Source organism: Hyaena hyaena, unplaced genomic scaffold (genome assembly GCF_003009895.1).
Source record: "Hyaena hyaena isolate Hyena2069 unplaced genomic scaffold, ASM300989v1 scaffold_192, whole genome shotgun sequence".
In the NCBI taxonomy this organism is placed as follows: Eukaryota; Metazoa; Chordata; class Mammalia; order Carnivora; family Hyaenidae; genus Hyaena; species Hyaena hyaena.
Window position 1 is genome coordinate 1,127,192 of NW_024080825.1, and position 25,106 is coordinate 1,152,297.

At 38.4% G+C, this 25,106-nt stretch overlaps 2 protein-coding genes and 1 pseudogene across 7 annotated transcripts in view; 2 read left to right on the plus strand and 1 right to left on the minus strand.

Moving 5' to 3' along the window:
• Positions 1–13,928, minus strand: part of FAM186A (family with sequence similarity 186 member A) — a gene marked incomplete at its 5' end in the record, with an annotated part of 87,717 nt that extends 73,789 nt beyond the window's left edge. The window contains one exon of the mRNA XM_039241338.1: positions 13,752–13,928. Coding sequence (XP_039097269.1) covers positions 13,752–13,928 — 177 coding nt within the window. The remainder of the gene's footprint in view (positions 1–13,751) is intronic.
• LOC120237873 lies at positions 7,748–8,564 on the plus strand (annotated as a pseudogene).
• Positions 13,929–14,230: 302 nt separating the features above from the next.
• Positions 14,231–25,106, plus strand: part of LARP4 (La ribonucleoprotein 4) — a 68,753-nt gene continuing 57,877 nt past the window's right edge. For 2 of the 6 annotated variants that reach the window (XM_039241331.1, XM_039241332.1), the window contains exon 1: positions 17,346–17,701. In XM_039241331.1, coding sequence (XP_039097262.1) covers positions 17,684–17,701 — 18 coding nt within the window. In that variant the 5' untranslated portion in view covers positions 17,346–17,683. Of the gene's footprint in view, positions 14,615–16,047; positions 16,384–17,217; positions 17,702–18,727; positions 18,749–25,106 lie in introns of those variants that run through there. The other 4 variants (XM_039241333.1, XM_039241336.1, XM_039241334.1 and 1 more) reach the window with 4 other exon arrangements.

Here is a 25,106-nt window from a genome sequence, read left to right on the forward strand (position 1 = left end):
GAAAAAGAATAATAAACTAAATCTAAAGCTAGCAGAAGGAAGAAATTAAAAAAAAATTTTTTTTAATGTTTTATTTATTTCTAGGAGAGAGAGAGAGAGACAGCATGAGCAGGGGAGGGTCAGAGAGAGAGGGAGTCACAGACTCTGAAACAGGCTCCAGGCTCTGAGCTGGCAGTCAGCACAGAGCCCGATGCGGGGCTCGAACCCACGAACTGCGAGATCATGACCTAAACGAAAGTTGGACGCTTAACCTACTAAGCCACCCAGGCGCCCCGGAAGGAAGAAATTTTTAAACAGTAGAGCAGACATAAATAAAAGAGTAGAGAAAATCAATAAAACAAAAGTTGCTTCTCCCCCCACCACCACCAAAAAAAGAGAAATTGACAACATTGATAAATCTTTAGCTAGATTGACTAAGAAAAACAGAGAAGACTTAAATTACTAAAATCAGAAACCAACATGGGAACATTACTACTGATTCGACAGAAATAAACAGGAGAATAAGAGGGCACTATGAACAATTGTATGCCACTCAATTGGATGACTAGATAAAATGGAAAAATTCCTAGAAACACAAAACATATAAAGACTGAATTACAAAGAAATATAAAATCTGAAAAGGCATAACTATAAAGGGAAATAAATTGGTAAGAAAAATCTCCCAACAAAGAAAAACTCTATGCCAGATGGCTTCATTGGTGGATTCTACCACACTAGAGATTTGATATGTCCCTGAGATAGGCCAGTGAATGTGTATTGCTGGACTAGCCACCTGAAAGCAAACTGGTTCTGGTGGTCTTTATTGACAGATATGAATTTGTCAGATCAGTAGCTGCATACCAGATACCGAGGATGTGTGAATTTGCTCAAGCAATGAAGCCACATATGGCACACAGTTGCAATTAGAGTCACTATCTGGTTAATTAATTTTACAATAATCTAATTATAGTCTCCAAGATCCCTCTGTCCTTCTGCACAGGATAAATAGGCAAGTTGAATGAAGAAATGATGGGAATCTCCACTATTGCATCTTTCCTTGATGGGGGGAACTTATCTCTACAGTCTCTAGAGATGCAGTATTGGTTTGGGTTTACTATTTTCTTAAGTAAAAGAAGTTTTAGTGGCTTCCACTTGGCATTTCCCACCATAATAGCCTTTACTCCACAGATCAGGGAATCAATTTGGGGATAATGTCAGCTGCTGATTATGTCTATTCTGTCAATGCATTTCAGATCTGATGAAATAACCACAGGATGGGTTCACCATAAATTTTTGCAGTGTACCATAGTCATTCCTCAAAGGACCCAGCCTTGCCTTTATTCAAGAGGTTCTGGGTCTGTAAAGCAGCTCAAGTCTGGGTCTGAATGAGGGGCCATGACTCTTTATGATTCAGTTTAGACTTTTGTTCACTTGACCTAGAAATTTTCTACTTACACAGATCAAATGAGAATTTAGTAAGCTTCTTATCTATTTAACTTCTAGGAACACCATAATCAACTAGCCAATGTTATAGTTCTTTATAAATGAGGGCATTTTGGTTGAAGCTTTGACTCTGCCATCCATTACAATAACCAATCCATTTGGCCTTTGGTGGTTGAGTACCATAACTTGGCCCCTGTCACCTCAGGATTCAATTACTCCCATTATATTTAGGTTTCCCAGTTCAGTGACTATGTTTCCCACTGTAAGATCTGGCCTAGAAGGGTAATCACAGAGCTCTCCAAGGATGCCCAGACCTCTCTCATAAATTCATTTCTCACAGTCACAGTAAAAGGTATATGTTTTACACTTTTCTGGAGTGGTTCAGTAGGTACTAAGTAACAAATCCACTCTAACATTCCAGTTTCCCCAAGCCTTTGAATTCTTTCCTCTACATTAGACCAGGGCAAGTCTGGCATTTCTTTCTCACTGTGGGCAACCTTTTGGTCCACATTTCAACCAGTCAACCAACCAAATAACCAACCAACCAACCAGTTAGAACCTTTTCTAATTCCCCAAGCTGTAATATTAAATACAAGGTCTCTGCTTAGTGAACCCATATCAACAAATTCAGCCTGACCCAACTTTATGTAGCTTCCACCATTATCCTACGCACTTAATGTCCATGCCTACACATATACCTGGATTTCCATCTGTAAATATTAGAAAACTCAAGTCATTCTTTTGGAGTGTAGTGCATGTCCTCACGGATCACACTTTGAACTTCACCTTCAGTGCCCTGCTGGATTTGAGTATAGTTATAAGTCTAGAAACAAAAAGATGTGGTGAGAGTAGTTTCTGAAAAAACTCAGCATTAGCTTGCATGGCAGCTGCCTCAAGAGAGGTCATTACAGTTTCTTCAGACAGTGCAGGGTCAATTCCTTTGGCCCAGGAGTGGAGAGGCCACTCCTACTATGGGCAAAGAGGCCACTCCCACAGATATGAAGAGGCTGCTCCTATGGAGGATGGAGAGGTGGCTCCCCTGGTGAAGCACACTCATCAGAATTTAGAGGCTTAATGTCCTGAGCTTTATCAGGTCCTTGCCACACATCCCCATTCCAATTTTCAGAGTCCTGTTCCTTCCCAACCAATGCCTTTACTTTAACAGCAGACACCCTGCAAGGCTAGGAATTCAACCTGCATTGTAATTCATCCAGTCAGAGAATGAGATTCTTGGTTTAATTTTAAGCAATCTCAGCCATGCAGCTATAGGAGATAAGGAAACACAAAGAAGCTTTCAGGTCATTCATGTGGTGCTTGAGCTAGAAATTTGTATCCCTCATCATCCTTTTCTTTCCCCCACTTTATCCAGTGACATTAAGATCTCATTATATTTGTTAGTTTGCCAAAAATGTTTGAAAGTATCATGTACATAGTCACCCAGATACTTGCTTCCTATAAAAGCTATTAGTTAAGAGTATCCAATAGTAATATTTTACATATCTTAATTGACAGACTTTGCCAAGGATTATCAATGCTCTCTTTAATACTGGAAACAGCGTTATTCACATCTTTAAATCTAGTCATATTAGAAAGTCAATTCCAGAAATCCTAAAGCCAATTCAGAAAACTTATCCTTAAGATTCTATTCCTCCAGAACTACTCTCTCTATACCAGACTCTGTATTAGCAGTATTAGCATTCTCCAGAGAAACTGAAACAATGGACTATATATGTACACAGATAAATAAATAAATATAGAGGGATATATATATAAAGAGATTACAAAGAATTGGTTCACATGATTATGGAGGCTAAGAAATCTCATGATTTTCAGTTGCCAAGCTGGAGAGCCAAGATAGTCTATGGTGTAGTTTCAGTCCAAATGCCAGCAGGCTCAAAAATGTTGATGTTTCAATTCAAGTCTGATGGCAGGAAAAGACTGATGCCCCAGCTCAAGGAAGGCAGGGAGGTAGAGCTCCCTTTTGTTCTATTCGGGTTTTTAATTAACTGGCTGAGATCCACTCACATTAGAGAAGACATTCTGCTTAACTTAGTCTGACTTGAGTGTTAATGTCATCCAGAGACATCTTCATGGACTTACTCAGAATAATATTTGGCTAAATGTCTGGGTGCTCCATGGCCCAGTCCAGTTGACACATAAAATTAACTATCACAACTATCAACACAGCAAAAAACCAATACACAGAGTGGAGGAAAATATTTGCAAATCATATATCTGATAAGTGGTTAATAACCAGAGTATATAAAGACTTCCTAAAACTCGACAAGAACAAACTCAGTTCCAAATGGGCAAAAGACTTAATAGATATTTTTCCAAAGAGTGTGTGTGTGTGTGTGCGCGCGTGTATATACTTTTATATATATATATATATACATGGAATAGTATTTAGCCTTCAAAAGAAAGGCAATTCTGAACATAAATGAACTTTGAAGACATGCTAAGTGAAACACACCAGGCACAAAAGGACAAATAGTTTATGATTCCACTTATATAAGGTATCTAGAGGAGGGAAATTCAAAGAGACAGAAAATAGGATGGTGATTGCCAAGGTTTGGGGGAAATGGGCGATTATTGTTAAGTGGGTCAGAGTTTCTGCTTGGGATGATGAAAATTTCTGAAAATAGTGTTGATGTTTATACAATACTGTAAATTATTTAATGCCACTGAATTGTACAATTAAAAATAGTTAAAATAATAAATTTTATATTACGTATATTTTACCATGATAAAAAAATTGAAAAATGGGTAATTGCCTGTTTAAAACAATAAGTAAGAGATAATAAATATTTATAACACATGTAGAAGTATGATATGAATACCACAAAGGCCAAGAGAGAGAAAATGGTAGCATATTACTGTAAGGCTCATACACTATTCAAAAGTGGTAGTTTACCACCTGAAGGTAGGTAGAGTATACTATAAACCCTAAAGCAACCACTTAAAAGATGAAACAGTGCCATAGCTAAGAAATCAATAAAGGAAATAAAATGGAATCATAATAATATAATACATTCAATCTAAAAAAAGTTCAGAAAAAAGTAAATTATATCCAAAGTAAGTAGTGTAAATAAAATAATAAAGATCAGTGTAGAAATGAGTAAAATAGAAAACAGAATTAGAGAAAATCTGTGAAATCAAAAGTTGGTTCTTTGAAAATAACAATAATTCATAATAATTTGTAAACCTCTAGCTGGACTGATAAGAGGAGAGAGAGAGAGAGAAGAAAATAACTAATACCAGAAATGAAAAGTGCCATTATTACATATTCTACAGATAATAAAGGGATCATAAGGGCTTATTGTGAACAATTTTAGGCCAATAAAATTACCTAAGATAAAATGGACAAATTACTTGCAAGATACGAACTGTGAAAGCTCACTCAAGAAGACAGATAACTTGGATAGCTTTGCAATTTTTTAAATTAAATTTATAGTTTAAAACTTTCCCATGAATTAAACCACAAGTCTAGATTGTTCCATTGATTATTTCTCCTTACCCCATCCCAACACTTAGTGGATTCTACCAAACATAAAAGGAAATGCCAATTCTCAACAAAGTCTTATGGAAAATTGAAAATATTTTACTTGAGTTTATAAAGCTATTATTAGTCTGATGCCAAAACCTAAGTATTAAAAGAAAACTACAGGGCGCCTGGGTGGCTTAGTTGGTTAAGCATCTGACTTTTGATCTCAGCTCAGGTCTTGATCTCAGGGGTTTTAAGGTCATGAGTTAAGCCCCATGTTGGACTCCATGCTGGGCATGAAGCTTGCTTAAAAAAAAGAAAAGAAGACTACAACGAACATGTTTTATAAACATAGACACAAAAAATAACAAATGTTAGCAGACTGAATGCAAGATAATATAAAGAGTACTACATTATGAGTGAATGGAATTTATCCACAAAATGTTAAGGTTGGTTTATCAGTCATAAATCAATGTAATTCACTATTTTAACAGATTCAAAACGACAAAAAAAATCACATGATTATCCCAATAGTTGCAGTAAAACCTTTTGATAAAACCCAGTATCTGTTCCTAATTAAAAATCTTGGCAGCGGCACCTGGATGGCACAGTCAGTTAAGCATCTGACTCTTGATTTGGGCTCAGGTCATGATGTCAGGGTCATGATTTCATCAGGGTTGTGAGAAAAAGCTCTGTGTTGGAGCCCTAGGTGAGGCTCCATCCTGGACTTGAAACCTGCTTAAGATTCTATTTCTCTCGTGCACTCTCTCTCTCTAAAAAACAACAACAACAACAACAAAAAAAAAACAAGCAAATTGAGAGAGGAAGAGACTCTCCAACTTGATAAAGAGCACCATAAAAAATACACTGATGCAATCATAGTAAATGGGGAAGACTGAATTCTTTCCCTTAACATCATGAAGAAAACAAGGATGTCTCATCACTTCTATTCAACTTTATACCGTTGTTCCTTGTCTACTCAGTAAGTTAGAAAAAAAAAAAAAACTTTATAGGGGCGCCTGGATGGCTCAGTTGGTTAAGCATCCAACTTGGGCTCAGGTCATGATCTCACGGTTCATGGGTTTGAGCCCCGTATCTGTGCTGACAGCTCAGAGCCTGGAGCCTGCTTTGAATTCTGTGTCTCCCCCTCTCTCTCTGCCCCTCCCTCTGCTTGCACTCCGTCTCTCTTTCAAAAACAAATAAACATTTTCTTAAAAGTTTATTTATTTTTCCCCTCCCCCTCAAAAAAAAAACCAGTTTAAATGCACTCAGATGTGGGGCCACCTGGATGGCTCAGTTGGTTAGTCTGACTTCAACTCAGGTCATGATCTCATGGTTCGTGAGTTTGAGCCCTGCAATGGGCTCTAAGCTGTAATCATGGAGCCTGCTTCAGATCCCCTCTCTCTCTCAAATTAAAAAACAAAAACAAAAAAACAAACCTTAATTGCACAGACATAAAAGGAGGAATCAGACTGCCTCTATTAACATATGACAAGGTTGTCTATGTAGAAAATCCCAAGGAATATATGAAGAAAACCTATGAGGACTAGTAACTGGGTTTTATTATACAAGATGAACATACAAAAATATATTGTATGTATATATATTAATTGTGAACAATTGAGAATCAAAATGAAAAAACAATTCTATTCATGATACTATAAAAATGTGACATACTTAGGGAGCAACAAAAGATATGCAAGGTATAGCATTTCTGAGAAAAATTAGACCTAACTAAATACAGAGATATGCTGTGTTCACAGCTCAAAGGACTCAATATTAAGTTCTTAATTCTCCCCAAACTGATCTATAAATTCAATACAATCCCAATCAAGACACCAGCGGGCTTTTTTTCCCCCACTAGAATTTGACAGACTGATTCTAAATTTTGTATGGAAATGTAAAGGGAGAAAGTAGTGTGGATAAAGAGAGTTTTTAGGTTATGAATGTTGAACGTGTCCCTCCAGAAAAAGAAGCCCAAGAAGAGGAAATGGGGATAGAAGAAAGATGTGAGCAAACAAGCTGGGCATAATTGAAAAAGAATGAAATTGGAGAACTAAAAGTACATGATTTCAAGATGATTATAAGACCTCAGTAATCAAAAAAGACACTATAGTATTAGAATAAAGATAGAGGCTCATGGGTGGCTCAGTCAGTTGAGTGCCGACTTTGGCTTGGTCATGATCTCGTGGTTCCTGAGTTCGGTCCCCTTGTCAGGCTTTGCACCTACATCTCAGAGCCTGGAGCCTGCTTCAGATTCTGTGTCTTCCTCTGTCTGCCCCTCCCCTACTCATGCTCTGTCTCTCTCTCTCAAAAATAAACATTAGAAAAAGTTAAAAAAAAGAATAAAGATATATAAACAGATCAAGAGAACAGTCTAGAGAATCCATAAACTCACACATACATGGTCGAATGATTTTCAATAAAGGTGCAATGCAATGCAATGGAGATAGGATAGTTTTTTCAACAAATGGATCTACAATAATTGTTATTTTTTAATTTTTTTTAATGCTTATTTTTGAGAGAGGGAGAGAGACAGAGCGTGAGTCAGGGAGGGGCAGAGAGAGGAGACAGAATCTGAAACAGGATCCAGGCTCTGAGCTGTCAGTACAGAGCCCAATATGGGGCTCAAACTCACAGACCACGAGATCAAGATCTGAGCAAAAGTCAGCTGCTCAACAGATTGAGCCACCCAGGCTCCCCTGATTTTTGTCTTGTCTTGTCTTGTCTTGTCTTGTCTTGTCTTGTCTTGTCTTTTAAAAACACCTCAATCGATATGTGACATCACTTACAAAGATTAAGAACAAAATGAACCATAGAGCCAGGCCCAGGGCCAGAGCCATGTTGCACAACCAGTATGACAATGATGTCACTGTTTGGAGCCCTCAGGGCAAGATTCAACAAATTGAATATGCAATGGAAGCTGTCAAACAAGGTTTAGCCACAGTTGATCTGAAGAAAAAAACAAACAACCCCCCCCCCCCCAAAAAAAAACAACATCTAGTATTGGTTGCATTGAAGACAGCATGGTCAGAGCATACAGCTCATCAGAAAAAAAATTCTCCCTGTTGACAACCATATTGGTATCTCAGTTGTGGAACTTACTGCTGATGTTAGACTGCTAGGTAATTTTATGCACCAGGAGTGTTTGGATTCCAGATTTGTATTTGACAGGCCTCTTCCTGCATCTCATCTTGTATCTCTAATTGAAAGCAAGACCCAGATACCAACACAACAATATGGCCAAAGACTGTATGGTGTTGGACTGCTTATTGCTGGTTGATATGGGCCCTCGCGTTTTCAAATTTGTCCATCTGCTAACTATTTTGACTGTAGAGCTGTGTCCGTTGGAGCTTGTTTTCAATCAGCTTGTACTTACCTAGAGAGACATATGTCTGGGTTTATGGAGTACAGTTTGAATGAATTGGTCAAACATGGTATGTGTGCCTTACAAAAGATACTTCCTGCAGAACAGGACCTAACTACAAAGAATGTGTACATTAGAACTGTTGGTAAAGACTTGGAGTTTATGATTTATGATACTGATGATTTACCTCCATTCCTGGAAGATCTTGAAGAAAAACCACACATAAAAGCATAGCCTATTCAACCTGCTGATGAACCTGCAGATAATGCCAAAGAACAAATGGAACATTAAGTCATAAGCCAGTCTATATGCATATTATCAAATGTGTAAGAATTCAGGCTCGTGTACTGATGACAATAATCTATACTTTGAACCAAAATATGCAGGGTGGTCTTATGGTATTTTTTAGGAATCAGTCCAGAAGTGAGCTTTCTTCCAAACAACTTCTCTGAAACCATATAGTGGTGTGGATTTTTCTTTGAAAGTGTCTATATAATCATTTTCTAGAAAGTATAATTATCTGTACTAATATTTTTATATGAAGAGCAGAGTGTCTTTGTGGTTTTAAAGACAACTGTGAAATAAAATTTTTTTACTTGCCAAAAAAAAAAAAAAAAGACAAGTTGAACCATAGACTAAATGTAAAATCTAGAAGTATAAAACTCCTAGAAGAATACATAAGAGAAAATATTTGTGACCTTGAGTTAGTCAAAGTTTGCTCTGGAAGAAAGAAAACATTGATATATTGGACTATGGAATTTTGTTCTTTGAAAGACACAATTAGTAGAAGAAAAAGACAAGCCACAAAATGGGAAAAAATATTTGCAAACCACCTATCTGATAAAAGTTGTAATCAGAAGACATAAAAATACCCAAAACTCAAAATGAGAACATAGACCAATAAATTTTTTAAATATCGTCAAAATATTTGAATTGCTAAAGAAGACATATTGAGTGCAAATAAACTCATGGGAAGTTGCTCAAAATTACTAGTCATTACAACAATTCAAATTAAAACCACAATGAGATACTATTAAATATCTTTTGGAATGGTTAAAATTAAAGATCTAGACTCTCCAAACCTTCAGAGAGTGGAATCTATTTTTTTTTTAATTTTTAATGTTTATTTATTTTTGAAAGAGAGGCAGAGCATTAGTGGGGGAGGGTCAGAGAGAGAGGGAGACACAGAATCCGAAGCAGGCTCTAGGCTCTGAGCCATCTGTCAGCACAGAGCCTGATGTGGGGTTTGCACTCATGAACTGTGAGGTCATGACCTGAGCCGAAGTTGGATGCTTAAACGACTGAGCCACCCAGGTACCCCTGGAATGGTTAAAATTTAAAAGACCGAAAACATGAAGTGTTGATAAAGATGTGGAATAATTGAAAACTCATATACTACTTGTGGGAATATAAAATAGTATAACTACTTTTTAGAAGTTTTTATTTAAATTCCAGGTAGTTAACATACAGTGTAATATTATTTTCAGGTATACACTATAGTCATTCCACACTTCCACAAAACACCTTAATCCTTATCACCTAGGTAAATACCTAGTAGTGCAATTGCTGGATCAGAGGGTAGTTCTATTTTTAACTTTTTGAGGAAACTCCATACTGTTCTCCAGAGTGACTACACCAGTGTGCATTCCCACCAATGGTGTAAGAGGGTTCCCCTTTCTCTACATCCTCACTAACACCTGTTGTTTCCTGTATTGTTAATTGTAGCCATTCTGACTGGTGATATCTCACTGTAGTTTTGATTTGTATTTCCCTGATGATGGTACTAGCACAAAAATACACATAGTTCAGTGGAACAGAATAGAAAAAGAGGTGGCATCTGGGTGGCTCAGTCGGTTGAGCATCTGACTTCGGCTCAGGTCATGATCTCATGGCTCCTGAGTTCAAGCCCCGCATAGGGCTTTGTGCTGACAGCTAAGAGCCTGGAGCCTGCTTCAGATTCTGTGTCTCCCTCTCTCTCTGTCCCTCCCCTGCTCACACTCTTTTTGTCAAAAATAAATAAACATTAAAAAATTTTTAAAAAAAGAACAAAAAAACCCAGAAATGAACCCACAAGTATATGGTCAATTTAACTTCAACAAAGCAAGAAAGAATATCCAATGGTAAAAAGGTAGTCTCTTCAACAAATGGTATTGGGAAAATTGGACAGCAACATGCAAAAGAATGAAACTGAACCATTTTCTTTTTAAAAATTTTTGATATTTTTATTTATTTTTTTTTAATTTTTAAAAAATTTTTAATGTTTTTTATTTATTTCTAGGAGAGAGAGAGAGACAGCGTGAGCAGGGGAGGGTCAAAGAGAGAGGGAGTCACAGACTGAAACAGGCTCCAGGCTCCGAGCTGGCAGTCAGCACAGAGCCCGACGCGGGGCTCGAACCCACGAANTTTTATTTATTTCTAGGAGAGAGAGAGAGACAGCGTGAGCAGGGGAGGGTCAAAGAGAGAGGGAGTCACAGACTGAAACAGGCTCCAGGCTCTAAGCTGGCAGTCAGCACAGAGCCCGACGTGGGGCTCGAACCCAGGAACCGCAAGATCATGACCCAAGCAAAAGTCAGACGCTTAACCGACTAAGCCACCCAGGCTCCCCTATTTATTTATTTTTGAAAGAGAGAGAGCGAGCTACTAGGGGAGCGGCACAGAGAGATGGAAGGAGAAAATCCCAAGCAGCCTCTGCACTGCCAGCACAAAGCCTGATGCAGGGTTTGGACCCACATACCATGAGATCATGACCTAAGCCGAAATCAAGAGTCCAAAGCCCAATCAACAGTCAGTCATAGGCTTAACTAACTAAGCCATCAAGGGACTCCTGAAACTGGACCACTTTCTTAACCATAAGCAAAAATAAATTCAGAATGGATTAAAGACCTAAATGTGAGACAGGAACCATCAAAATTCTAAGGGAGGAAACAGACAGAAACAGCTTTGACATCAACCCTAGCAACTTCTTACTAGATGTGTCCCCTGAGGGGATGCCTGGGTGGCTCAGTCAGTTAAGCGTCTCACTTCAGCTCAGGTCTTGATCTCACAGCTCGTGAGTTTGAGCCCCGTGTCCAGCTCTAGGCTGACAGCTCGGAGCCTGGAGCCTGCTTCGGATTCTGTGTGTGTGTGTACACTCTCTCTCTCTCTGCTTCTCCCCTGCTCACACTCTGTCTCTCTCTCTCTCAAAAATAAACATGGGGCACCTGGGTGGCTCAGTCGGTTGAGCGTCTGACTTTTGCTTGGGTCATGATCTCACGGTTGGTGGGTTTGAGCCCTGCACCGGGCTCTGTGCTGACAGCCAGCTCAGATCCTGGAGACTGTTTCAGATTCTGTGCCTTCCTCTTTCACTGACCCTCCCCTGCTCACGCTGTCTCTCTCTCTCTCAAAAATAAATAAAAATATTTAAAAAAATTTTATAAAAAAAGTAAACATTAAAAAATTTAAGAAAAAAAAGATGTGTCTTCCGAGGCAAGAGAAACAAAAGCAAAAAGACTAAAAAAACCAAACCAAACCAAACCAAACAAAAAACTATTGGGAATTTACTAAAATAAAAGGCTTCTGCACAGCATAAGAAACAATCAACAAAACTACAAGGCAACCTACAAAATGGGAGAAGATTTTTTTTTTTGGAGAAGATATTTGCAAATGACATGTCTGATAAAGGGTTAGTATCCAAAATATATAAAGAACTTATAAAACTCAACACCCAAAAAACAAATAAACCAGTTTAAAAATGGGTTTTTAAACCCATTTCATGTCTTAATAGAAGACATGAATAGACATTTTCCCAAAGGAAACATCCAGATAGCCAACAGATATATAACTACTTTTTAATAGTTTGGTAGCTTATTTTAAAATTGAACATTTACATACCATATGACCCAGCCATTCCAACCTAAGTATTTACCCCGAAGAAATGAAAGCATGGGCCTACAAAATAAGTCATGCAAAAGTACACGAATATTCATAGCAGTTTCATTTGTAACAACCCCAAGCCCAAAGCAACCCAAATGTCTATGCTGTGGAAAAATACTCAGCAATAAAAAGAATGAACTATTGTGGCACCAGGGTGGCTCAGTCGGTTAAGCGTCTGACTCTTGATTTCGGCTCATGTCACGATCTCATGGTTCATGAGATCAAACCCTGCATCACGACCCACATCAGGCTCTGTGCTGACAGGTTTTTTTAAACCTAAAAAAAAAAAAAAAAGAACGAACTATTTATATCAATAAGAATGTGAATGAATCTCGGGGTGCCTCGGTGTCTCGGTTGGATGTCCGACTTCAGCTCAGGCGCTGGTATCACTGTTCATGGGTTCAGGCCCTGCGTTGGGCTCTGTGCTGACAGGGCAGAGCCTGGAACCTGCTTGGGATTCTTTGTCTTCTTCTCTCTCTGCCCCTTCCCTACTTGCGCTCGTGCGCTCTCTCTCTCTCTCTCTCAAATATAAATAAAAACATTAAAAAAAAAAAGAATGTGGATGAACCTCAACATGATTATGCTAAAAGAAAGGAGACAGAAGAAAGTAGATGCTGTATGTTTCCACTCATAAAATTATTTTAAAATACAAAATAATCTATAATAAAGAAAACAGATTGTCAGTTGCCTAGAAATTGGGGTAGGAGTGGGGAAGGGTGTGTGGGAGGAATTGTGATGGAGCATGAAGAAACTTTTCCAGGGTGATGGGTAAGTTCATTATGTTGATTGTGGTGAACTGTGATTGTGTTTCACAGGTTTTTATGTATATCAAAACTTGTAAAAAATATGCAGTTTATTATGTTTCAATTATATTTCAACAAAGGTGTAAAAGCAAATACCAGGTTATTGTTCTTTGTTGTAGAGAGTTGGAGCAGGAGTAAGTTTATGTGGAGAATGAGAAAGTACAAATATTTAGCACTCCTTAAACATAGGAAGAAACTTCCCTGAATTAATTTATTTTAACCTGATTGGTTTTGTTGTAGTCTGTTTGAGAGACTAGAATGCAGTATAGCCTTAATTGTTTGGGGTTTATTGGATTGTTATATTATTTAGGCTTTCTGTTCATTGTCCTTGGATTTCTCTTGGCCAATAAATTTCCCTTCCATGAGGTGTCTGGGGGAAATTAAAGGAGCTGGAATTCAAACCAAGCTCCTTCTTCTTGTTAACAGCTGTTTGACAAAAGCTCAGATGAGAACTGATGAAAATTATTAACTGAAATTAGATACTAATATTAGCTGTAGATTTTAATTTTTCTTTCTGTCCCAATCACTCAATAGCGCACATGATTTATTTCTTAAAAGGTTTGATTAATTCTGATAGGAAAGTTAAAGAGATTAACGTAAAATTGGAGCTTGTTATCCACAGAGTCAGGTGAAATTATTATTTGAAATCAAAGTTACCTCAAACACAAAGATCATGAAAATAAATGAGTTCTAAAAAAAATGTAGCTTATCACTGAAGGGTAGAAAAGAAAGTTGTAATCTAAACTTCTCATTTACTACCTACCTCTCTGGCTCGATTAAGCTGTGCTTGCTCAATTCTAGAGATGACATTCTGTACTGCCAATGGGATTTCCAGCTTAGGGACCTCTGATTTATAAAAGGGTATTACGGACATGATGGTGGAATCCACAGCTCCTTTTTCTGATTCAGATTCGCTTTCTATCCCACTCTCCATTTTGATAAATATTTTGAAAAGTTGAGTTATTTTCTTTTATTTCTTCTCTTTTCACTGAATTTAGGCAAATGATAATGTCCACGAGGAAGCTAGAAGTCTTTCCTGCTTCCAGAGATCGTGGTTTACCCTGTTACTATTTGGTTGTTAACCATGGTACTCCAGTCCTGGTGATGTCATAATAGATCCATTGTGTCTTCAATAACTTAGGCATTTCAAGAGTTCTTACTATACGCAGAGAACTAGGCATTCTATACGCTGTGACTGTAGAAGGGTGAAGGGGGGTGGGAGGGTAGGAAAGAATAGACAACAGGAACCCTAGAAAAAATAGAAGATATAGTCCTGCTTAAATAAGCTTAAAATCTAGGTGTTAGAACTCAAGATCCAGCATATCAAATGCAACTCCTGATTCTTCTCTCTTCCTGAGATTTTGCTTAAGAATTTTTAAGCCTGTAATCGATTAGGTGTGCTACAACTTCTTCAGCTGCCCCTCTACCTGTTCTAGACATGTAATTTGGAAGATATTGTTTGAATGAAGATCATACTCTTTGCATTGCTTAGTTACTCATTTTTTCAAGGAACTTGACTGCAGATTTTGAATTTCCATAGTGGCTGGAAAAATTGAAGGGAACACTGGGTGCTGTTTTTTAACTGAAAGTTGAATACTCTGGGCAGCTCCTTTGATTGCCGAGAAGGTGAAAGGATTTGGGTCACTGGAGCAATTAAAGGAGAGGGTGGTTTTGTTGGCTGTGTAGCTTTTTTTTAATTGAAAAATATGAAACAGTACGGAAAGTAATATTACAAGTAGTCATGTGCCTATCATGTAGAATGAACAAATATTAACTTTTTGTAATATTTGCTTCAGAAATTTTTAAATAAAATTAAGCATTGGAGATAAAGTTGGAGTCCCTTTTAGTGTTCTCCCTAGACTCCTTCCTTCCCCTCTGCCGCTTTTCAGAGGCAATGACAAGTCATGAATTTGATGTAGTTATGTCTAGTCTCTGTTTATATAGTTTTATTATTATGTAACTAGGTGTATGTATTCATTAACTAATATCATTACGATTTTCTACAAATTATGGATATATAACTTAATTTCTCTATAGGCTTCTTTTTTTTTTAAAATGTTTTATTTATTTCTAGGAGAGAGAGAGAGAGAGACAAGCATGAGCAGGGGAGGGTCAGAGAGAGAGGGAGTCACAGACTGAAACAGGCTCCAGGCTCTGAGCTGGCAGTCAGCATAGAGCCCGACGCGGGGCTCGAACCCATGAACTGCGAGATCATGACCTAAGCGAAAGTCGGACGCTTAACCGACTAAGCCACCCAGGCACCCCTCTATAGGAGCTTCTTAAGTTGAATTCTTGCTGTGCGTTTGTGAATTTAAATAATTTATATGTTTCAGTCCTTCAGAGAATGGGAATCAGGGGTCACAAAATAGTTGTCTTTTAAGAAATCAATCAATATACGTCAAATTAAATATTTTCCCTTCTAATATTCCACTAAGTTATCCCCTCCTCTGTGTTCCCAAAACACTTTGTAAATTTTCTATTACAGTACCTATCTCATTGAAATGTAACTATTTTTGTCTCTGTCCATTAGTCAGTGAACTTCTCAAAACCAGATGCTGTTTTAGTTTTTTCTGTTTTTTTTTTTTAAGCATTTGACAGATTCGTCCTCAGTTTCTCCATAGAAATTTTCTAAAGTTTGGATATTCCTTATAGTCTCAGATTCCATTTCCATGAAAATTTTCTAAGCCCCAGAGCACTTTCTTTTATTGTTAGATTCGCACCCCCCCCAGTCATAAAAACTATTCCCTCCTTTTCCATAATCACAATTCTGTCCAGTCAACAAAATTACTAATGTTTTCTGAAAGGACTACAATTAGAATTTTTAATAAATGTGAAGTTTGATTAAAATATCTATCATTATGCAGCATTCCTTGAAATTATCAATCTAAGTACTTTGTTGATAATATTCGATTTTGAGATCCTTAAGTAACTTTATTTCTTGTGACTTTTTTACATTGCTTACTTACCCTAGCACGCATTCACGAAGCAGCCTACGTGCTTGTCAACTAAACTAATTTAGGATTGTTGTGCTTTCTCCCTCTCTCATATTTTTTATGCAGCATGAACTTCATCAGCAACTGGAAATGAAGGCTTTTTAAAGCAAAATTTAAAATCTCTCTTCTTCCCTTTCAATTTGGCAAGCATTTGTTGAAAGATACTACTATGTGGCCACCATTATCTCACACTGTGAAGAATATATGATAGGGAACTGTGAAGAAACTAAAAAACAAATGAAAAAAGAAAAAAATTTAAGATAGAATATTTGAGCACTACTAATAAAGGACATGAAGAAGCAAGGGAGCAGTGTCTTTGGGAAAGCTCTATGGAGAGAGGAGGTTGATTGACAAATGAAGACATTCCAGATAGTGAAGACACCTTGAGCCATGGCTTTGGAGGTGAGTGTTGAGTTTTTCTTTCAGGAGAAAGGTGAGGAGATTGATTTAATTGAGATGAAGTAATGTTGAATTTACTGTGGATCAGGTTAGGGAGAGGAGGTATACAAATATCAGGAGTTTGATGGAGGAATTAATTTAGTATCTAAGTGAAAAAGTGAGACGATTCATTCAAGGTAAAGTAAGGGAGATTACATGGGATCAGAATGGTAAGGTCTTGAAAGCAAGTAACAGCAGTTTGGTGAAAATGAAACCTTTAATTTAGAAAGATTGTTGAAATAATAGAATGGAAAAAAACAGTAGAAAAAAATTAATACATAACTATGTCAAAAGTAAGTGTCTGAACTAGGATATAGAAGTAGGACTGATAGAGAGGGATAAAGCTTACTAGGTATTGCTCAAGATAATAAGAAATTTGGATCATCTAACAGAAAAGTATAATTTTTTAGTTTTGTTTTTGTTGGATTTCATTTGACATGACATAACCTCAATGTAGAGGCTATCCATACAAAGCGTTATTAAGTAGCATATATGTGGATTTATGTAAATACAGTGCAAAGTTCTTTAAAGGTGTGTCTAGGAGAAACCCGCCCTCCTAGAGGGCTCCTTCACATGTAAAATGGGAGGATAAAACCTATTGCATAAGGTTGTTTTTAAAGATTAATTCACATAAAACACTTAAAATAATGCCAGGCACGTAGTAAGCTTTTAATATACAGTACTGGCTATTAATACATTTACTATTACTTCTGCTTGTTGTTTTTTTTTTTTTTTCCTTCTTGACTGTTTCTGCGAGCCACCACCTTTTCGGAAGGATTGGACGTCTGTCCAGTACACCTCACATAAAGTTGCCTTTTTACCAGATCTAGATTTTGAACTATGAAGACTGCGTAATTGTTATAGCAGTAGTAACCCTCCGTTTGGCGAGGGACAAAACGCGTAAGATTTTTACACACCCCCGTGGTACAAAATGGTGCCTTCCTCTGATTGCTTCCCTCCTCCCCCCAGGACTTATGATAGTACATCCCATACTGCTGTTGGAAAAGGTAGCGCAAAAGTTGAGTGCGCCGACGGCTTTCTCTTCTCCCGGAAGTAATTGGTTTTTAGAACCGGAAACAGTTGCTCTTTCAAGGGAGGTGGGACTGGGCGGGTCAGGCCGCAGCGGCTGACGGCGGGGGAGGAGCCGGTTCCACTGCCGGGTGGAGGGGCCAGGCGAGTGTCCTTATCCTAGCGATTGGGGCTCGGGCCTGTAAGCCCGTTGGAGTCGCGGAAGCGAGAACGATTGGGCCGAACGGAGGAAGACATGTTGCTCTTCGTGGAGGTGAGTGGACTTGGTAATGTCCAGCTGTGAGGAGAGCAGGAGTGTGGAGGCGCCGGCCGGTCCCACCGCCATGTGACTTTCCAGGCCGTACACGCCGCGGAACCGGCAGATAGGCTGACACAGCACCTGGGCCGTGCAGGCCAGCGGCTCCCCTCAGCGCTCCCACAACACTTTAGGAAGCTGTGGGAAGTGAGGGGGAGAGAATTGAAGGTGGAGAATCGAGGCTTGTCTGGTGTGGCGTGAGGATCTGAGGAAGGGGGAACCGTCCCATATGGACCTCCGAGAGGAGGCAAACAGGCCGGGGGTGGGGGAGGAGGGCGGGGGCGGAGTCTACGGAGAAAAGGGTAATCAGGTGGGCGCGTGGGGGGGGGGGGAGCGAGGTCTCGCGGGGCCCTCTGGGAGAGGAGTAAGCAACATGTGGGGCCGAGGAGGGAGGAAGGTGAAATTTGGTATAAGTGTGTTGAAGAGAAAGTTGAAAGCTTCTTCTTAGCAACCCCCACCAAATTTTGTTTGGTTCCCGTCCCTAAGTCTCTGGAACGTTCTGTGGGTGGAAAGCGAATTACTGTGAACGGAGGAGACGCCAGTAGGCTTTGGAAGCCTTGAAAGGCACCGCTTTGACCTTTTGTAAAAGTTACTCAGGCAGTGGCTCCGTGATGAGGGGTTGGTTTTATGAACGGATAAAAGCCCTTATACAAGGAAAATTCCAAGCATGAGAACAGCATAGTCCGGGGAAAGCCGTTTTTCATATGTTGTTTAACAACGGAACTGCTTTTATTTCAACTGGAACGTCTGCTGGCCTGTTTTAGTTTTAAAGGTGGGGGATACCTGCCTTGCACAAATACGAGGTTTAATTTCTCTTATTTCTGTCTTTTCTCTTGTGTGCAGTGAGCATCAGCTGACTGCCTGGCTAATGCTTTGAGTAGATTCCAGATCATATTGTTCTTGCATTGTGAAAACGTCAAACCAGCAAAGCTGCAACTTCGCAACTTGGCACTTGTTAACTATGACCATAAAAAGAATCTTTTCAATGAGGGAAGGAATTTACAGGTTGTATAATGGATCGAGAAGCCGGGGCCAGGTTTTTTTTTCGGAGGGTGGGATGGATCGTACTCGTAATATTCCGGCTTAAAGTAAACACTTGATTAAATTTTTTAAAAAAAAATCTAACTGACAGCGTGTAGCTGATAAATTAGAGATCTTTACATTGGGTTTTAAAGAGCTACTTTAGAGTATGTCTAGTAGTCTGGACATAATAAACATTTATTGGAATATTCGAAGTAAATCATGAAAAGATTTGCAATTACTAAACCCATTCTGTTTACCATTTTTTATCCTCATTTGGGGTTTTTTGTTTGTTTTGGTTTTGGGGTTTTTTGTTGTTTTAAAATCATATTGATAAATCAGTATGATTTTAAACCGTGCCATTTTGTATTAGGAACGTTATGCCATGCAGATGCTTTAGATTTTAAGTGTGTATGTGTTCTGGTGGGCAAGTGAATGTGAACTTTTATTTATATGAACATGAATTCCAAAATAAACTTTTGAGTTCCAAATTGATTCCTTTGGCTTTGTTAAAATGTGAACTTAAATAATAGCTCCATTTATTGAGTGTTTAAGCTAGATCCAGTCGTTTCTAAAAACAACTGCAGCGTTTAACAGATGAGAAAACTGAGGTTGAGAGGTTAAGTAACTTAGAAGTAGAGTAGTAGTGGGGCGCCTGGGTGGCTTAGTCGGTTAAGCGTCCGACTTCCGCTTAGGTCATGATCTCGCGGTTCGTGGGTTCGAGCCCCGCGTCAGGGTCTGTGTTGACTGCCAGCTCAGAGCCTGGAGCCTGTTTCAGAGTCTGTGACTCCCTCACTCTCTGACCCTCCCCTGCTCACGCTGTCTCTCTCTCTCTCTCCCCTAGAAATAAATAAAACATTAAAAAAATTAAAAAAAAAACAGTAGTAGAGTTGGAGTTTAGATACAGGTCATTCTAATGCCAAATCTTGACTCTTATTGAACTGTTACATGAGATTAATATTTCCATTAATCACTTTCTTTGTGAATCAGTATGTGGTTTTTAATTTTACTCCTATAATGAGTTACTGAAAATTAACAATGTCACTAAATATTTGGGGCTGAATATATGGTATTAAAATCAGTAAGAAAACAACACACTGGTCATTTTGCGTGTTTACTCATGTTTGATCCTTATAACTATAGGAATAACCTATAAGATTTGGAAATTATTCTAAATGAGCGAACCACAGCTCAGTTTGATGTCTAAGGTCATTCAGGCGCAAATAATGTAGGGACTAAAGTCTGAAGTCTGGCATCTAGAACACAAGTCTCTGGCTCCAGAACTTATTTTTGCACTTTTCCCTAAGCCAGGGATCCTGAATCTGGGTCCTTAAATAGAATTGAGGAAGTCAATGAACTTTGCTGAGGAAAACAGTTTTTTTGTTTATTTTTACTAGCTTCTAATTAAAATCTAGAATTGAAATTTCAATGGATGCAACAAGAAATATTTTCATATATTGCACTTTTTGCATGTATCTTGAAATATTGTTCATTAGTCCTTGTTACTATACGCTTAAAAATCTTGTTATTTAGGGGCACCTGGTTGGCTGAGACGGTTGAGTGTCCAACATCAGCTCAGGTCATGATGTCACAGTTCCGGGAGCTCATGCCCTGCATTGGGCTCTGTGCTGACAGCTCCAGTCCTGGAGCCTACTTTGGCTTCTGTCTCCCTCTTTACCCCTCCCCTGCCTGTGCTCTTGTCTCAGTCTCTCTCTTTCTCTCTCTCTCAAAAATAAACATTAAAAAAATTTTTTTAATCCTGTTATTTAATGCATTAGTAAAGAAGTACATTTATTACTAAGGTAGAAATTTTAAAATATTTTGATAATTATAACATAATTGGTTTATTTTCTGATTCTGTACATTTTAAAACTTAAAAACATATCCTAAAAAGAGATCTGTAGATTAATTGGACTACTAAAGGGGTCTGTGGCCTAAGAGAGGTTAAGAACCACTTTACCATAAACCAGGTTGCTTGTGGATCATGTTTGGTGAGACTTCTCTAATCTGGAATTGGAGTGCTTTGCTGTTGTGTTCAAAATATTGTGTGCATTTTTCTGGAAAGATCTCTGCTTAACTAGTTTATAACTGGAATTCATGGGAGAGATAATAGTAAATATAATAACACTATAATAATAGTGATGTACACATATGTTGTGCTTATGTGTTTTTGCATGTATACATTTGTAGAAGCCTGACTGTGAGGTAGGTAGAATTGTTATCTCCATTTTAGAGGTAAACTAAGGCACGAAGACTATAAGAAACTTGCCTAAGATTATACAGTTCGTGAATATTGAAGCTAGAATTAGAACCTAGCTATACTGTAATAGAAATCTATAGGCAGACAGGGAATCCTATTTTAAGGAACACTTAGATGTAACTTTTTTAAAATTTAGTCTTGCAAAGAGCTATATTGACTTCAGTAGTTATTGGTTTTTTTTCCTCATTCTGTTCTGAAGGAGGCAGATACAATGCTTGGCTTTCTGAGAAGAGGTAAAAATGTTTGGATAATTCATAAATAAACATTTTTCAACAAAAAATGAGGGGCACCTTTGTAGCTCAGTCAGTTAAGTGTCTGACTTCACTCAGGTCATGATCTTGCAGTTGGTGAGTTCAAGCTCGGTGTCAGGCTTGTACTGACAGCTCAGAGCCTGGAGTCTGCTTCAGATTCTGTCTCCTGTCTCTGCCCCTCCCCGCTCATGCTCTCTCTCTCTCTCTCTCTTTCGCTCTCTCTCTCTCTCTCTCTCAAAGATAAATAAAACATTTTAAATTTTTTTTTTAATGTTTTATTTATTTCTAGGAGAGAGAGAGAGAGAGAGAGAGAGAGACAGCGTGAGCAGGGGAGGGTCAGAGAGAGAGGGAGTTACAGACTCTGAAACAAGCTCCAGGCTCTGAGCTGGCAGTCAGCACAGAGCCCGAAGCGGGGCTCGAACCCACGAACCGCGAGATCATGACCCAAGCGAAAGTCGGACGCTTAACCGACTAAGCCACCCAGGCGCCCCCAAAAAATGAAAAAATACAGGTAACACTGGGGCGCCTGGGTGGCTGTCAGTTAAGCTTCCAGCTCTTGGTTTTGGCTCAGGTCATGTCTCTCAGTTCCACTTGGGATTCCCTCTCCCCGTCTCTCTGCCTCTCTCCCGCACATTCTCTGTCTCCCAAAATAAATTAAAAAAAATAAATAAGTAAAATATAAAATACAGATAGCATAAAATTGAACCATCATAACCATTGTTAAGTGTATATATAGTTCAGGATTGTTAAGTACATTTACATTGCTGTGCAAACATCCCCACCATCCACATCCAGAACTCTTCATCTTGCAAAACCAAACCTGTGCACATTAAACAATAGCTGCCCATTCTCTTCTTCCCCCAACGCTTACATAATTTTAAAAATAATTTGACTTCTAAAGTTTTCTGCTTTTTTAGGTAATAATATTTTAAATTTTAGGTTAACCTTAGAATCTGAGATGGGATAATTTACCTAGATAATTTTCATTTACTTTATATTATAGAAATCATAATGTTACGCTTTTCGCCCCAGATACAGTAATGTTTTTTCCTGGTAATTTAAATTTATTTATTAAAAGTTATTAGATGAATGGAAAAAATTTTTTAATGACTTAGAAGAGGAAAGTGCCTAAACAAGTTGTGAAATGATTGCCAAGAGAAGTTATAAATAAGTGAGTAGTGGTTTTTGAACAACTTGGTTTGGGAATATTTATTGGAGGTAGATGCAGAATTTAAACATGAATAAAAATATTGTCAAGTAGAAATATTTTCAGATATAATGGACTGAAAATGAAGTAGGAATGATTTAAAAAAAATTTTTTTAACGTTTTTATTTCTGAGAGAGAGACACAGCGTGAGCAGGGGAGGGTCAGAGAGAGAGGGAGATACAGAATCTGAAGCAGGCTCCAGGCTCTGAGCTAGCTGTCAGCACAGAGCCCAGTATGGGGCTTGAACCCACAAACCAGAGATCGTGACCTGAGCCGTAGTCGGGCTCTTAACCGACTGAGCCACCCAGATGCCCCAGGAATGATTTTTGAAACGTGAAAAGTAGAATAAATTGCTTATAAATGAACATAAAGATGTAAACATACCTCATGGTGCTTCAGATTACAGTGAACTGGTTTACAGTTTTCTGAAAAACCAGAAGCTAGGAATATTGATACTGAACTATTTTGTATCAGTGTGGGTTTGGGCTTTCAGGCAGTTCCATATTCCTTAATACTAGATGGGATCATTTTTAAAATCAAATCTTGATTTTTCAAATCATTTTTCAAATTTTGGTCTGCTACCTGGGAGCTTAAGAAAAGATTTTGGGGGTGCCTGGGTGGCAAAGGCAGTTAAGCATCTGAGTCTTGATTTGAGCTTAGGTCATGATTTCACTGCTCATGAGTGAGTTCGAGTCCTGAGTCAGGCACTGTGTTGACAGGGCAGAGCCTACTTGGTATTCTTTCTCTCTCCACCCCCCATGTCTCCCCCTTCTCTGCTCAAGCGTGTGCGCTTGCTCTCTAGCATGTGCGCGCGCTCGCTCTCTCTCTTTCTCTCTCTCTCAAATAAATTTTTTTTTAAATTTTTTTATTTTAATGTTTTATTTATTTCTAGGAGAGAGACAGCATGAGTAGGGGATGGTCAGAGAGAGAGGGAGTCACAGACTCTGAAACAGGCTCCAGCTGAGCTGGCAGTCAGCACAGAGCCCGACGCGGGGCTTGAACCCACGAACCGTGAGATCATGACCTAAGCGAAAGTCGGACGCTTAACCAACTAAGTCACCCAGGCGCCCCTCTCAAATAAATTTTTAAAAAAAGTTTGACTATGTGGTTGAAATGGGGTCTGAGTCTGTATTGCAGAGGAGCAGAAAGTAGAGGAAGTTGAGAAACTCTAATCCAGCTATCATTGTGAAGTCATAAAAAAAAGATTTTTACCTCCTCTTTGAAGATCCTTAAGTGAACATGGAAAATGACTCTTAAGTTCTGAAGGTGTTCATAGCATTTTATTTTATTGTTTCTATATTTGTGTTTCGCTTAAATTTTGTTTTCTTTAACGTTTAATTCTTGAGGGAGGTTTCCAGGCTTGAAGGTCTTGTAAACTTTTGTATTATACCCTGTGATTTTTATGTAAGGGTTTTGGAATCCTAGGTTCAAATGTTAGTTGTATGATCTTAGATAAGTGACAACTTTTGGGAATCTCAAGTTCCTATCTGTAATTTGGGAATAATAATCTTTTCTGACAAATTCAGGTAGTGTCTATGGTGTTTATGTATTAAGCCTTGTAACACAGTCTAGAGATGGGCTTGACCCACAACTATCATTTGATCATCATAGCAACTCTATTGTGATGTAAATTGTCCAGTATATGAATAGTAGGCTTCCAAAATTACTGAAATTTGTGTTTGAGTTGTTGAACATTTTTGGAAAATTTATTAAAACTACATGATAATGGCACTGGTAACTGCAAAAACTGACTTAAGAGATGTATACCTTTAGGGGCGCCTGGGTGGCTCATTCGGTTGAGCGTCTTCACTTCTGCTCACGTCATGATCTCGCAGTTCACAAGTTTGAGCCCCACGTCTTGTCTTCCTCTGTCTCTGCCCCTCCCCTTCCAGGGCTCTGTTTCTCTCTCTCTCTCTCTCTTTCTCTCTCTCTCAGTAGTGAATAAACATTAAAAGAAAAAGAGAGATGTATACCTTTAAAAAAGAGATACCTTTTTGAATTCTAATTCCAACTGTGTTACTAGTTTACCCTGATTCTGGGTAAGTAAGCCAAACAGTAATTGTCTTACTTTAAATTTTTTATGGTTTAAGAGTATACTTTTAATTGGGCGTTTAGTTTTAATACAAGAATGAAGTTTGCAGTATGTTAAAATACAGACTAATTTATATGCAAAATTTAAAGAAATCAAATGATAAAATGCAAATAAATGATTTATATTTCCTCTTTTATTTTATTTTATTTTATTTATTTATTTATTTATTTATTTATTTATTTTATTTCTAGGAGACAGAGAGAGAGAGTGTGAGCTGGGGAGGGTCAGAGAGAGAGGGAGCCACAGACCGAAACAGGCTCCAGGCTCTGAGCTGGCAGTCAGCACAGAGCCCGACGCGGGGCCCGATCCCACGAACCGCGAGATCATGACCTAAGCGAAAGTCGGACGCTTAACCAACTAAGCCACCCAGGCGCCCCTATATTTACTCTCTTAGGAAGAAAATTTTTTCTAATGTACAAGTATAGGTAAATGTCAGAAAAAGAAACTTTTGAATGTCACATACCCATGTGTCTTTTCTGTCTGTTACCTTGTAACAGAGCCACAGTTAAAAAAATTTTTTTTTAGTGTTTTAT